The sequence below is a fragment of the Thrips palmi genome, unplaced genomic scaffold (genome assembly GCF_012932325.1).
Source record: "Thrips palmi isolate BJ-2018 unplaced genomic scaffold, TpBJ-2018v1 HiC_scaffold_18, whole genome shotgun sequence".
NCBI classification, from domain to species: Eukaryota; Metazoa; Arthropoda; class Insecta; order Thysanoptera; family Thripidae; genus Thrips; species Thrips palmi.
The window spans coordinates 19,144,293-19,157,468 of NW_023144627.1; the positions used below are offsets into that span (position 1 = coordinate 19,144,293).

General features: G+C 61.5%; 1 protein-coding gene across 1 annotated transcript; it reads right to left on the reverse strand.

The window, feature by feature from the left end:
• Window positions 1–388: 388 nt before the first annotated feature.
• LOC117644761 lies at window positions 389–4,478 on the reverse strand. Its single transcript, XM_034384376.1, has 7 exons — window positions 4,398–4,478; window positions 3,128–3,314; window positions 2,001–2,175; window positions 1,337–1,592; window positions 963–1,073; window positions 777–882; window positions 389–540 (listed from the first exon to the last, which is right to left on the reverse strand). Exons 2-7 carry the CDS (start codon window positions 3,303–3,305, stop codon window positions 389–391), a joined length of 978 nt encoding a protein of 325 aa, XP_034240267.1. The 5' UTR covers window positions 3,306–3,314; window positions 4,398–4,478.
• Window positions 4,479–13,176: the final 8,698 nt, after the last annotated feature.

Here is a 13,176-nt window from a genome sequence, read left to right on the forward strand (position 1 = left end):
CCAGGCAGCGCCCGCGACGCAGGCAGCCCAACGCACAGCTTCTTACATCACTCGTGCCCCACTTTCGCTCTCGTTCGGGCCGTTGGGGGAAGGGGAGGGGAGGGCACTGCGAATAGTGGCCGCACCGCGCCGCGCGGGCCGAGGGGGAGGCTTCGCGTTGTCGTGGAGTGCGTGTGCGTTTATTCGGAGGAACTTTAACAGGTCGGCGATGAGGTGCTGGTTGGTGGTGGCGGTGTGGTGAGGGTGAGGGCCGTGGACTCCAGGCTGCAGGCCTCGGCAGGCCGCGCCGCTGCGGGCTGGACGGGCTGGAGGGGGGTGGCGGCGCCCCGCGAGACTCCGCCTGCTCCGGCCGCGGCTAGGCAACCCTTCCGGCGCGCGGGTTGGCAGGCTAGTCGACGGCCAGGGTGCGGAAGGAGCCCGGGCAGCCGATGTCGTCCATGAAGCTGGCGGGCGCGCCGACGCGCTTGGACTCGTCCGTCTTGACGCTCTCCTGGGCCAGGAACCAGTCCCGGTGCGCCGACAGGTAGCGGCGCCACTGGGCTGTGGGCAGAGAGGGCGTGTGGTGGAGGTGCACAGTGGGCCAGAAGACCGGTGGAGGCGGCCGAAACTCTAGACGCGTTTTGAGCCCCAGAGTCGCTAACCGGGACTCGAACCGAACGTGTGACCCCACCAGATTCCTCGTTCGGAGAGCAATCCATTGGTGGGATCAGACGCTCGGTTCGAGTCCCATTTAGCGGCTCTGGAGCTCTGCACGCGTCTTTGGCCGCGGGACGCACCGTTGCCCTCGCGCAGCGAAGGCCCCTCGCCGCCGTAGTCCTGGGGGATGCAGTCCGCCGGCAGGGTGTCCTTGAGCATGCTGCTGCCCGCCGGGTGCACCACGACCTGCAGCAAGGCGGTGGCGGAGAGAGGTGTTGTGCGATCGATTAACTTCGAGGACATGTCCCTCAGTGTCGTCTACTCACGCGGCTGTAGAGCTTCTCGCGCATCACGTGGCTCAGGAGGTTCATGACGGATGACAGGAACGGTGGCAAGTTGATGATGTGGAACTGCTTCATGCGGGCGGGGTACATTTTCTGGTGGGGAAACGAATCCAGCTCAGGACAATTGAGTTAACTGAGGTGGGCAACCCTTCCGCCACTGCACAGTGGGCTGGAAGACCGGCAGAGGCGGCCAGAATTCGAGATGCGTCTTGAGCTCCAGAGTCGCTGACCAGGACTCGAATCGACCGTGCGACCCCACCAATGGACTCCTCGTTCGGAGAGCAATCCATTGGTGGGGTCACACGCCCGGTTCGGGTCCCATTTAGCGACTCTGGAGCTCAAAACGCGTCACTGACCAGGCCGCCGCGGAGGAACTTGGCGAACAGGGGCAGGGCGAGCGTGAAGTCCCGGAAGCGCGCGGCGCTGCCGTTGGCCAGGTCCACGACGAGCACGTCGCCCCGCGACAGGTCGTCGCGCATCAGCAGCTCGCCCTGCATGAGGATGCGCCGGAACAGCGCCGCCACGCTGAAGCCCTTGGCGTCGGCCGACGGGTACGCGTAGTAGTGCACGCGGAAGCCCTCGGGGGTGAGCCGCGGCATGGTGGCCACCAGGCTGCGGCAGGCCAAGTCATGGAAAAGTCATCGGAAGCGAAATTGCAAATATTGTGGCGACCTTGTAACAGGGCCCCTCCGCGCGAGGCTAGCGAGGCTAAACACGCTGCCACAGAATGCAGGCGAATTTGCATGACATGCAACAACAGGCTGCCAATGGCGAGATTAGCGGGGGGACAGTGCTCTGTCCCACAGTGGGCCAGAAGACCGGTGGAGGCGGTCCAAGTCCCGGACGCGTTTTGAGCTCCAGAGTCGCTAAATGGGAGTCGAACCGAGCGTGTGACCCCACCAATGGATCGCTCTCCGAACGAGGAATCCATTGGTGGGGTCACACGTTCGGTTCGAGTCCCATTCAGCGACTCTAGAGCTCAAAACGCGTTGAGATGTTTTGGCGCCTCAATGGACTGACGTGGTGTCGAGGCTGCCCTGCACGTCCGGGGCGGTGGGGTCGCGCTGCGCGAAGAACTCGGGGATGGTGGCGCGGCTGGACAGCAGCACGTCGAGGGCCTCCTTGGTGCGCTCCAGCGAGTTCTTGCAGCGCAGCAGGTACATCCGCAGCATGTGGTCCACGTCAATGCCGCGCCCTTAAAAAAAACCAAATTTGCTTTGAAAAAAAAAATAGTTTGGCGGGGGAGTGATATTGTACATTTCAGATTAGTCAAGGAGAGGGTCCTGAATTTACATCGCGGCTGCGTTTGCGGTTTCTGTGGACGTGTGACTCTGTGTGCGCGTGTGAAAGCGCGGGGTTGGCTCCCGATTGGTTTTGGCGGCCAATTTGAATGTGGCACGCGCCTCCCGCCCCGTCCGTATGCCGCGCGCATCGCCACGGCGCCGCCGCTTTCATGTGTTCCTTGTGCAAGGCGGTGACGCCGCGGCGCGCCTCGGCGACGGCTGCCAGGCGAATCGTCTATTGCACAAGTGTGTGTGCGTTTGTGTGTCCGTCCACCCAGAGGGGGTGGGTGGCGGTGGCCCGGCGAAACGCTTTGTCCAGTGGGCGACCCGGCAGGCCGCACAGTGGGCCAGACGACCGGTGGAGGCGGCGAAAATCCCGCACGCGTTTTTAGCTCCAGAGTCGCTAAACGGGCCTTTGGCCGCCTCCACCGGTCTTCTGGCCCACTGTGGGCCGTCAGCAAAATAGCCAATGTCGAAAAGCGCCCCCGCGAGGGCGAGCAGGCGCTCAGCGCGCGGCGTTGGGTTGGCCAACGCCATGGCTAACGCGGCCTGCCTCTGCCCCTTGTTGGGGTCGGCCCGACTGCGCCAGACTGGTGGCGTCGGATTGAAGCGGGCCACTCGGTATTCCGGCGGCGCCCTGTGCGTTGGCTTCGGATCAAAGAGGGCTCCTTCTTCGCAACACTCGCGGGGCGCGGCAGCCGGCGGTAGCGATCCTGGACGAGTCCTGGAATCTGCTGGAGTGTGTGACCCGACCAATGGATTCCTCGTTCGGAGAGCAATCCATTGGTGGGGTCACACGTTCGGTTCGAGTCCCATTTAGTGACTCTGGAGCTCAAAACGCGTTCTTGGAGGCGGTGCACTCACCGTCCAGGCTGGGCAGGTGCGGCTGCATGGCCATCCACTGCCGGATGGCGGCCACGTCCCGCCGCAGTGTGTCCTCGCTGGCGCCCAGCTCGGCGAACATCCCCTGGAGCTGCTCGGCGCTGAGTGGCTCCCACATGGCGGCCTGGCCGCCCGGCCCGCCCGGCAAGCCTTGCGGCATCGGGGAGATCTGGAACAAGAGCGGCCGCCGCCTGGCTGGCTATTTCGGGGCGCAAGCGTCGCACAGTAGGTCAGAGGACCGGTGGAGGCGGCCAAAATTACCGACGCGTTTTGAGCTCCAGAGTTGCTAAATGGCACTCGAACCGAACGTGTGACCCCACCAATGGATTGCTCTCCGATCGAGGAATCCATTGGTGGGGTCACACGATCGGTTCGTGTCCCATTTAGCGACTCTGGAGCTCGAAACGCGTCTCCCGTGTCGGCCGCCTCCACCGGTCTTCTGGCCCACTGTGCTTGGCCAGCGTCAAGCTTGGCCCCTAAGTGCCCTGGCAAACCCTTGTCCGGTCGCATCCCCTGGAGACGCCGTGACACGGTGACGCTGGCAGAGGGGCGGCCCACACTGTAAAGGCAGCCAATCGACTGGAACTAAAGGTTCCGCCAATCGTGGCGAACAGTTCACGGAGAACCGCGGCGAACTATCTCCCTGTCTAAATGACAGTTGTACCAAAGAAAATGAACCATAAATTGAAGTCTGTTTGACTCGGCTATTTTCACGGCGCGTGCACTGCGCGTTGCACTGCTGGCTTTCTGACCGCGGGCCAGCATGATTTTTTAACGCTTTGAACACACTTCGGGAGTTCCTCCGCGACGCAGCCAAGCTCGCCGACGCACAGCTCAGCGCCGCCAAGTTTTTCTTTGAAACCGGAGAAGCGGGAGCGCACAGTGGGCCAGAAGACCGGTGGAGGCGGCCTTAACTCGTCGCGTTTCGAGCTCCAGAGTCGGTAAATGGGACTGGAACAGAACGTGTGACCCCACCAATGGATTGCTCTCCGAACGAGGAATCCATTGGTGGTGTCACACGCTCGGTTCGAGTCCCATTTAGTGACTCTGGAGCTCAAAACGCGTCTAGAGCTTTGGCCGCCTCCACCGGTCCTCTGGCCCACTGTGGGGCGGCGGGGGCTCCTTGCCTCGGCGCCGCGGAACTTGGTGGGTTTGCAAGTTACCCCGCGCGGGGCCCGGCGGGCCGGCCAGGTGACGGGCCGGGGTAATTTGGGGCAAGTTGGCCCGTGATTACCTTAGTCGTGGCACTTACCCCGGCGCTGGAGGTAAGGCACTGAGCCACTCCACTGGCAAACTAAGTAAACGGAGTGAACGCTACGTCCCCCGGTGTTTACAAACGAACTGCGGCCGCGCACGGCCGGCCCCGGGTATATAGACCCCGCCCCGCCCCTCCTGCAGCGGGTTCCGTTGTGCTCCGTGCAGACAGACGGGGAGGGGGCGGCCCCCCTCCCCCCGAAGAGCCCGCAGGGTAGGTCAGGGCGCTGGACTTCTTTGTGGCAATCCTCTTCGCGTCGAACCGGACCCGAGCCAAAGCGCAGGGTTTCGTGGTGGGTTTGAAATCTAGAAGTGCGCGCGACTGCGGTTCTAAAGTCCCCCACCCCCGTTTTCCTAATTGGGAGCTTCCCTGCCCGAAACAACAAAAAAAAAGAACACCGCCAGCAGCCCTTTTTTTTTTGCTGAACAAACTAACTGCTCCGTGTCGCTGCTTTGAAAGCGGTGTCATTCTGATTGAACAAAACGGCGCTCCGTTTCGCGTGCGTGGCTCGCAATACAATCACTGCAAGCGCCATCAAACGGGCTCTCCGAATTTCGGATGCCTTTGACTGTGCGCCGCGGCAGCCAATCAGTGCGAGAGAGAGAGGGAAACAGTTTTGTTTTGAGAGGGAGGGGAAAGCTTTGAGTGATTTTGCCACAAATTGGTTGGCGTTAGTCGGTGCAAGTGTAAATGACGCGTGCAGTTTTGTGTTGTTTTTGTTTGCGTTTGTGGGACAAACATTGGCGCGCCGGGAGCGCCTGGCAGTTAGGCCTTTCCGCTGCGGAGGACAGCACTGCGCGGCGGGTTGCCTACTCCTCGCTTCGCAGGGGCCTCGTGCCAGAATCTCTTTCTTTCTCCCACTTGCTGTGCTCCAGCTAATTGGTACTTGATGCTCTATTGAATTCGGCTTCGGTTTATTGACTGGAGACATGCTGACGAGACGAGACGGCGGGTGGCGCGGGTTCGAATCCCGGCGGGGCGGGGCGAAGGTGAGGCCGGCGCACAGTGGATTTGCCAGAAGACGGTGGAAGTGAACAAAATCCCGGACGCGTTTTGAGCTCCTCCAGAGTCGCTAAATGGGACTCGAACCGAACGAGTGACCCCACCAATGGATTCCTCGTTCGGAGAGCAGAGCAATCCATTGGTGGGGTCACACGTTCGGTTCGAGTCCCATTTAGCGACGCTGGAGCTCAAAACGCGTCTTGAGTTTTGGCCGCCTCCACCGGTCTTCTGGCAATTCCACTGTGCGGCTGTTCGTGTGTGGTTCGCTAATTTCTCGTATTTGTAGTGGCGTGGCCGCGTGGCAGAGGCTGGCCGGATGCAGGTGCAGTGCGCGGCGGCGCGGCGCTCCGGGTTGCCCAACCCGGCTTTCCTTTTCTTCGCGTTGACGGCCACCAACGCCGCGAACCGCACGGAGTGCGAACCGAGTTCGCGGAGCGGAAAAAAAAAGATGTAGCATTCTGCGTGATGAACAAGGTGAATTGAAGACCGCCTCGCAACGAATGAGTCTGCTGGAGGCCGGGGAGGGTCGCACAGTGGGCCAGAAGACCGGTGGAGGCGGCCAAAACTCTAGACGCGGTTTGAGCTTCAGAGTCGCTAAATGGGGCTCGAACCGAACGATCCATTGGAAGGGTCACACGTTCGGTTCCAGCCCCATTTAGCGACTCTGGAGCTCGGAACGCGTCTGGAGTTTTGGCCGCCTCCGCCGGTCTTCTGGCCCACCGTGGGTCGGTGGGCGATGTGAGTGATCTGGGGAGGCTGCCCCAGAGAGCCCAGGGCTGCCCTATCCGTCAGCCAGGCGTCCGGGACGGTCCGGGACGGTCCGGGACGAACTGGCTGCGGTGCGCTGCGGCGGCCGCGGTGCCTCGGAGACCCACCGACGGCAAGCCTTGCACGGCCAGGTGGAGCCAGAGGTGCCATTTGCCCCAGTATTTCCCCAGCGTTTAGTCCGAGTCCGTGAACCTGCCCGGGCAAGACTTCGTTTTCCGTCGGGCACGTTTTCCCTTTATAAAACTCATTTTTTTTTCTAACGTTTTTTGCTTTTGTGCAGATTTTTCCCTCTTCTTTTTTTTTTTGCAATTAGCCGGTTGTTTTGAACGCGAGCCGCGCCAAGCCGGGCAAGGGAAGTGCGGCAGGCACTGGCAGGCACTGGCCACTGACCCGAGGACAAGGCTTGCATGCTGCACTGTAGGCGAGTCCGAGGTTACAGTGCAGGCTGCGCTGCTGCGCTCGGGATGCGCTCCGGACTCCACCGAGTGTCAAAACATGGCGGGGCGTCGTCGGAAGGCTCTCTGGCTGTATCAGACGGTGCTTGCCGACGGTTCTCGGCTGAAGGTGGACAGTGTTCAAATTTTGGCGCCTTTTATTTTTCGGGGGAGGAGGGGGGGGATTCCTACATCCCTGGGGTGTCTCCGTGCCGTTCTCGAAGAGCAGGGGAAAGTCGTCAAGTCGCCAGAAACTTAACTCGCAATTTAGAGTCGAGGGGGGCTCCCGGTTCGCTGAGTCGGACGGCGGGGCCGGGACGGCGTGGACGGGGCCGCCAGAGCCAGAGCCCGGCGGTTAGGCTGCCCGCCCCGCCAGCGCGCCCATTGGGCGGCCTAAGCGGCGGGCGTGGTGCGCAGCGGTCGCAGCAGTGCGCAGCACAGTGGGCCAGAAGACCGGTGGAGGCGGACAAAACTCCAGACGCGTTTTGAGCTCCAGAGTCGCTGAACAGGACTCGAACCGAACGTGTGACCCCACCAATGGATTGCTCTCCGAACGAGGAATCCATTGGTGGGGTCACATGTTCGGTTTGAGTCCCATTTAGTGACTCTAGAGCTCAAAGCGCTTCCAGAGTTTCGGCCGCCTCCACCGGTCTTCTGGCCCACGGTGCGCAGTTCAGGCCTGTCGTTTTCGTCGCTCTGTCTCTCTCGCACTCGTTGGGCGTCCCGTTTGGGTGCGAGAGAGACAGAGCTACTCTCGGAATCAGTCTGCTGCTCGTCCCGACTACCCGACCTCCGTGCCTTATCACTGGCGGGGCGGGCAGGCCGAGCAGTGTACACACCGGCCGACTTTGTGGCCGGTCAACCAGGCAACCCCACAGCGCCTGCCTGTCCCCGTTGACCGTCGTCGTGCTGGTGCTGCTGCACTTTGCTGCGGTGGCGGTCGGCGCCGCTAAACAGCACTCGAACCGAACGTGTGACCCCACCAATGGATTCCTCGTTCGGAGAGCAATCCATTGGTGGGGTCACACGATCGGTTCGAGTCCTATTTAACGACTCTGGAGCTCAAAACGCGTCCGGGATTTCGGCCGCGTCCACCGGGCTTCTGGCAAACCCACCGTGGAGGCTGTCGTCAGGGCGCCTGAAACGCGGATAGGCTGACGGAAGGCACTAACTAATTGGTGTCCGTGATGGAGCGACTTTGCTCGGCTTGACAGTGTCACTGACAGTGTCACTGACAGCGTCACTGACAGCGTCACTGACGGCGTCACTGACAGTCACTGACAGACGCGTCGCGACGCCCTCCGACACCTTTCCTCGCCAGCCATTGTCGCGACGCGGCGACTCGGCGACGCGTTGACAGTGGCGGAGGCGCCATTTGTTCCGACCACCCTTTCTAGTGTCGAAACCATCGGCAACTTTTAAAAACAGTGCGTGTTTTCAAAATTGTAGTTATGTATCTGCGTATGCCAGTGCGTCCGCCCTCCAGGTCCCCGCCATCCCCGAGACCTGTTGTTGTTGCTGCTGTCCCAGTGTAGTACCGCCTTGACTCGCACAGTACTGTAGACTGACTGCGAGAGTCGTCTTCGGCGCTCTGTCTCCTTCGCGTCTATCCAGTACGCCCCACGAGTGCGAGAGAGAGGAGACAGACCGACGAAAACGGCTCTCGGAATCTGTCTGCAGCCCGCGGAGCGGCGTAGCGGGCCGCGGCGCCCACGGATTGGCTCGCCGTGGGAACGGATCGGGGCGTTTTCCGGACTCTATTTGCGTCGCCGCGCTGCACTTCGACGCCGTGCTCGTGGTCGCCATGCTGGTCGTCGTCGCGGTGCTCGTGCCGGCCGCACAGTGGGCCAGCGAACCGGTGGAGGCGGCCAAAACTCTGGACGCGTTTTGAGCTCCAGAGTCGCCAAGTGGGACTCAAACCGGACGTGTGACCCCACCAATGGATTCCTCGTTCGGAGAGCAATCCCTTGGTGGGGTCACACGTTCGGTCCGAGTCCTGTTTAGCGACTCTGGAGCTCAAAACGCGTCCAGAGTTTTGGCCGCCTCCAGCGGTCTTCTGGCCCACTGTGCTGCGCGGGCTGCGCGGCGTGCACGGCGTGGTCCTCGCAGTGAAAGCGGGATGGGTGCGAAACGCATCACTTAGGCGCGCGTGCCCGGAATCTAGCCTGGCTCCGCGCAGCCAGCGCAGCGCGCGGCACGGCCGGCACGCCGCAGTAGTTACGGTGGGGAGGCGGAGAGCTCGCCCGAGGAGGCTGAGCTGCTCCCGTGCGATGGCTACTGGTTAATCTGGCGGCTGCTTTCTGATTTCCGTGTACTGTCGCCGCACTGTGGGGCAAGACGGGTGGAGGCGGCCAAAACTCATCGAACCGAACGTGTGACCCCACCAATGGATTCCTCGTTCGGAGAGCAATCCATTGGTGGGGTCACACGTTCGGTTTAGCGACCATGGAGCTCAAACCGCGTCTGGAGTTAAGGCCGCCTCCACCGGTCTTCGCGCCCACTGTGCGTCGGGTCTCTCGGGTCGCGAAGGAAACTTGCAATGTTGTTGTTGATTTGATTTAATCGCGCCTGCTAGGTCGCGGGCGACCTTGCGGCGCGGTTTGCTATCATCAAAGCGCGTACTACTCCTATCGCTTGTTGTTGATGTTTTATTTGATTTTCCTGTAGCGGTGTCTGGGTACTTTTCCCGCTCGCAGATAGTGGAGACGAGACGGGCGTCCATTTTCAAGAACCAGTGTGGTGGACTAGGTGGCAACAAAGAATCCTCATTACGGCCACGCCCCGTGATAAGGCCTTATCCGTTGTTGTTGTTGTTGGCGCGGCCAGTCTTTGTTCTTGTTGTTTCCTACTTCCCCGACGTGGTCTTGCTGCCAGTGTTTTGACAGTTGCGGGCGCCACTGTTATTCTGGGTGCGTTCTAGCGCCTTCTAGTGGCGTGGTGGTCGTCTGCTACTGCGTCGTTCACGTCGTCTGCTACTGCGTCGTCTGCGTCGCGCGGCTGCGCGGCACCGCCGTCGGGGGTAGGCCGCCGGGCCGGGCCACAGTGGCCCAGAAGAGCGGTGGAGGCGGCCAAAACTCTAGACGCGTTTGAGCTCGAGTCGCTAAATGGGACTCGAACCGAACGTGTGACCCCACCAATGGATTGCTCTCCGAACGAGGAATCCATTGGTGGGGTCACACGCTCGGTTTGAGTCCTGTTCAGCGACTCTGGAGCTCCAAACGCGTCTAGAGTTTTGGCCGCCTCCACCGGTCTTCTGGCCCACTGTGCGGGCCGGCCTAGCTCGCGGCGGCCCTTGTTGGCCTTGTGGCGGAGTGGAGCCCTGACGGAGGCACGGAGCAGGCCGCGAAGCCTCGAGGGGTAGCGCCGCGGGAAAAAGCCGAGTGGCTAAAAGTAGCCCGGTGCGGTCGATCGCCGCCGCCGGGATTCGAACCCGCGACTCGAGGGCTGATTTGCGTGGGCTCGGCTCGCCACGTGTTGCAGACACGTGGGTGTCTTAGCGCGTTTTCCTCCGTCGCCGTGACGTCAGCGCGCAACGAGAGAAAGAGAGAGAGTGAGAGAGAGAGAGAGAGAGAGTGAGAGAGAGAGAGAGAGAGAGAGAGACGGTGGCGTTGCGATCGAAGTCACGCCGTCTCCACGCAGCCCAGGCAGGGCCGGCCGCCCTCTGTGTCTCTGTCTCCCCGCCCTTGACGGCGGATCATCTTGAAAACCCTCCAAGTGCCTCCAAGCCGGCTTACTTTAATTTTGGCGCGCGAGTCGGCCGAGTGGCCAGGCCACTGCAAGTGCTGCAAGTGCGGTAGGCGGCAGATGCGGCGGAAGGGAGTGGTGGCCGGTAATTAAAATCGGCAAACACTGGTCCGCTGGCGGCCGGGCCGGGCGGGGGGCGGGGTGGTCGGGGCGCATGCGCACCCCGCGAGGGGCCGCGGGGGGCCGCGGGGGGCACGCAGGGCGCGCGGGGCAAGCTGCTGGGGCGCTGGAGCTCGCCACGCCGTGCCACGCCGCGCCCGATCCCGGTCAAGCCCGCCAGCGGCGTGTTGGCGGCCAGACTCCGCGCCCGAGGCGAGCAGGCGGGCCGAGTCCGAAGCGGCGCTTGGGCCCCACAGTGGGCCAGAAGACTGGTGGATGCGGACGAAACTCTAGACGCGTTTTGAGCTCCAGAGTCGCTAAATAGGACTCGAACCGAACGTGTGACCCCACCAATGGATTCCTCGTTCGGAGAGCCATCCATTGGTGGGGTCACACGTTCGGTTCGAGTCCTATGTAGCGACTCTGGAGCTCAAAACGCGTCGAGAGTTTGGGCCACCTCCACCGGTCATCTGGCCCACTGTGGGCCCGCCCCGCGAGTGCGAGCGAGATGGAGCGACCGGCCAGCCGGCCTTTATGACGCTAAGTCCCGATTGGCCGAAGAGCGCGAGGCGCGAACCACTGGGCCGAATGAGTGCGCCACAGCCCCGGCACGGCCCCGGCAGGGCGGCACGGCGCCCCTAGATTGCTCCCGGCCCGCCAGGCCCGGTTGCTGACCCCGTGTCAGGTGGCCACCCTATCTGGCGGGGCGGGGCGGCGGCACCCCTAGGTATTTATCGTCGGTGTTGATTGCCGCCCGGATTGAATCAGTCGGCCGAGGACGGCGATGACGACGACGCTGACGTGGGGGCGGGGCTGGCGGGGCGGCACTCCACCCCCGCGCGCTCGGACGCCCACACCGACGCCTCGCCGCCCCCGCCGCACTTGCCCCGAAGACGTCGCCGCCCACTCGCAGTGGAGTGGGGCACGAGACCGGCGCCGGCGGCCGAAACTCCAGACGCGTTTTGAGCTCCAGAGTCGCGAAATGGGACTCGAACCGAACGTGTGACCCCACCAATGGATTACTGTCCGAACGAGGAATCCATCGGTGGGGTCATACGTTCGGTTCGAGTCCTGTTTAGCGACTCTGGAGCTCAAAACGCGTCCAGGGTTTGGCCGCCGTCGCCGGTATTCCGGTAAGACCACGGTCGTCGTCCACCTCCTCGGTGGTGCCGCGTGGCGCACCGCGACGGCAGCAACAGCTGAGGCAGCTTACAGTGCAGCGCGCTGCGCGGTTTCGAGGTATCGATCCCCGCATCCGTAATGTGCAGCACTGCGTCTTTCCCTCACAAACTGGGAAGCCCCATTTCATATTTTTTTTGGGCGCGATGGTTTTGTTTGTTCCGGGGGAGTGTGCACTACCTGAAATGCAGTTCGACGCTCTCTGCTCTTGTTGTTTGAATGCGGTGTTGAATGAAAGCTGCATGAGGGTCTTTATTGATCTGACTCCAAGGACAACAGCAAGCGGCCCGCGCAGTGTCTGCCCCGGCAAGGCCCGGCAAAGGGTGCAAGTCGCATTCGATTGATAATTGGGGTTGTCGGGCCTTCCTCCTCCTCCTCCTCCTCCCCCTCCCCCTCATTTTTCGCTCCCGAAAGCTTTTATTTTCTGGAAAGCTTTTTTTCTGGGAAGCGTTTTACTCTCTAAAATGTTTTTTTTTTTTTTCAAAAAAGTTTATATTTTTTTAAACTTTTTCTTTTTGAAGGCATTTTTTCCTAGAAAGCTTTTTTTTTTCTGGAGAACTTAGTTTTCTGGAGAACTTAGTTTTCTGGAGTACTTATTTTTCTGGAGAACTTATTTTTCTGGAGAACTTATTTTTTCTGGATAGCTTTTTCTGGAAGGCTCCACTACACCCTGAGGCTCAGGGTGCTCGCGGCGCTTACAGTGCAGCAGCAAGGCCGGCAGGACGCGGCCAGGACGTGACCCCGTTGCGCCGGAAGAGAGGAGCTGCCGAGCGATTCCGAGGAATAGTTATTACGTCGCTCCGTCTCTCTCGCTCTCTCGCCGGCCGCCCCCGCGAGTGCGACAGAGACGGAGCGACGGGGCGACGCACAGTGGGCCAGAAGACCGGTGGAGGTGGCCAAAACTCTAGACGCGTATTGAGCTCCAGAGTCGCTGAATGGGACTCGAATCGAACGTGTGACCCCACCTACGGATTGCTCTCCGAACGAGGAATTTATTGGTAGGGTCACATGTTTGGTTCGATTCCTGTTTAGCGACTCTGGAGCTCAAAACGCGTGTAGAGTTTTGGCCGCCTCCACCGGTATTCTGGCCCACTGTGCGCCGGAGCGACGCGTGGTGTCCGGTGTCCATCCCCAGCGGGGGCGGGTAGAGAACATGGACGGCGGGACGGGGAAGGGTTTCGGAGGGGAGGGGGTGTGAGCAAGTGTTGTTTCACGCGCGTTTAACAGGTATTTATACAGGTGCTTATGGAATATTTATTCGGGTATTTAGAGCGTGGAATGCGTTATCGGTGTGGTGGTGGGGTCGCGGACGTCCTGCCGGTGGCGTCCTAGCGTCCGGGCGGTGTGGGAGGGAGAGGGGGAGGGGAGGGTCAGTGACCCGGCCGGAGTGACGTTCCCGAGCACCTCTAGGACGGCGCTGCGTTTTTTACCGCTCGGATAGGAAAGGGCGTCGTCGGTTTTTCAATCGGCGCCGATTATGGCCGAGGGAGTCTGAACGGCCGGCCGGTGTTTTGGTTCGACACCCGCAGCCGGCGCTGCCCGCGTGAGAA

Bases quoted from the DNA above. Each gene is read 5' to 3' on its own strand.
- LOC117644761 (XM_034384376.1), bottom strand. From the start codon at position 3,305: ATGCCGCAAGGCTTGCCGGGCGGGCCGGGCGGCCAGGCCGCCATGTGG. The intron at 1,074-1,336 runs GTCAGTGACGCG...TTTCCCCACCAG, and splicing joins AGTTCCTCCGCGGCGGCCTG to AAAATGTACCCCGCCCGCAT. The intron at 883-962 runs GTGAGTAGACGA...GCCTTGCTGCAG, and splicing joins GCGAGAAGCTCTACAGCCGC to GTCGTGGTGCACCCGGCGGG.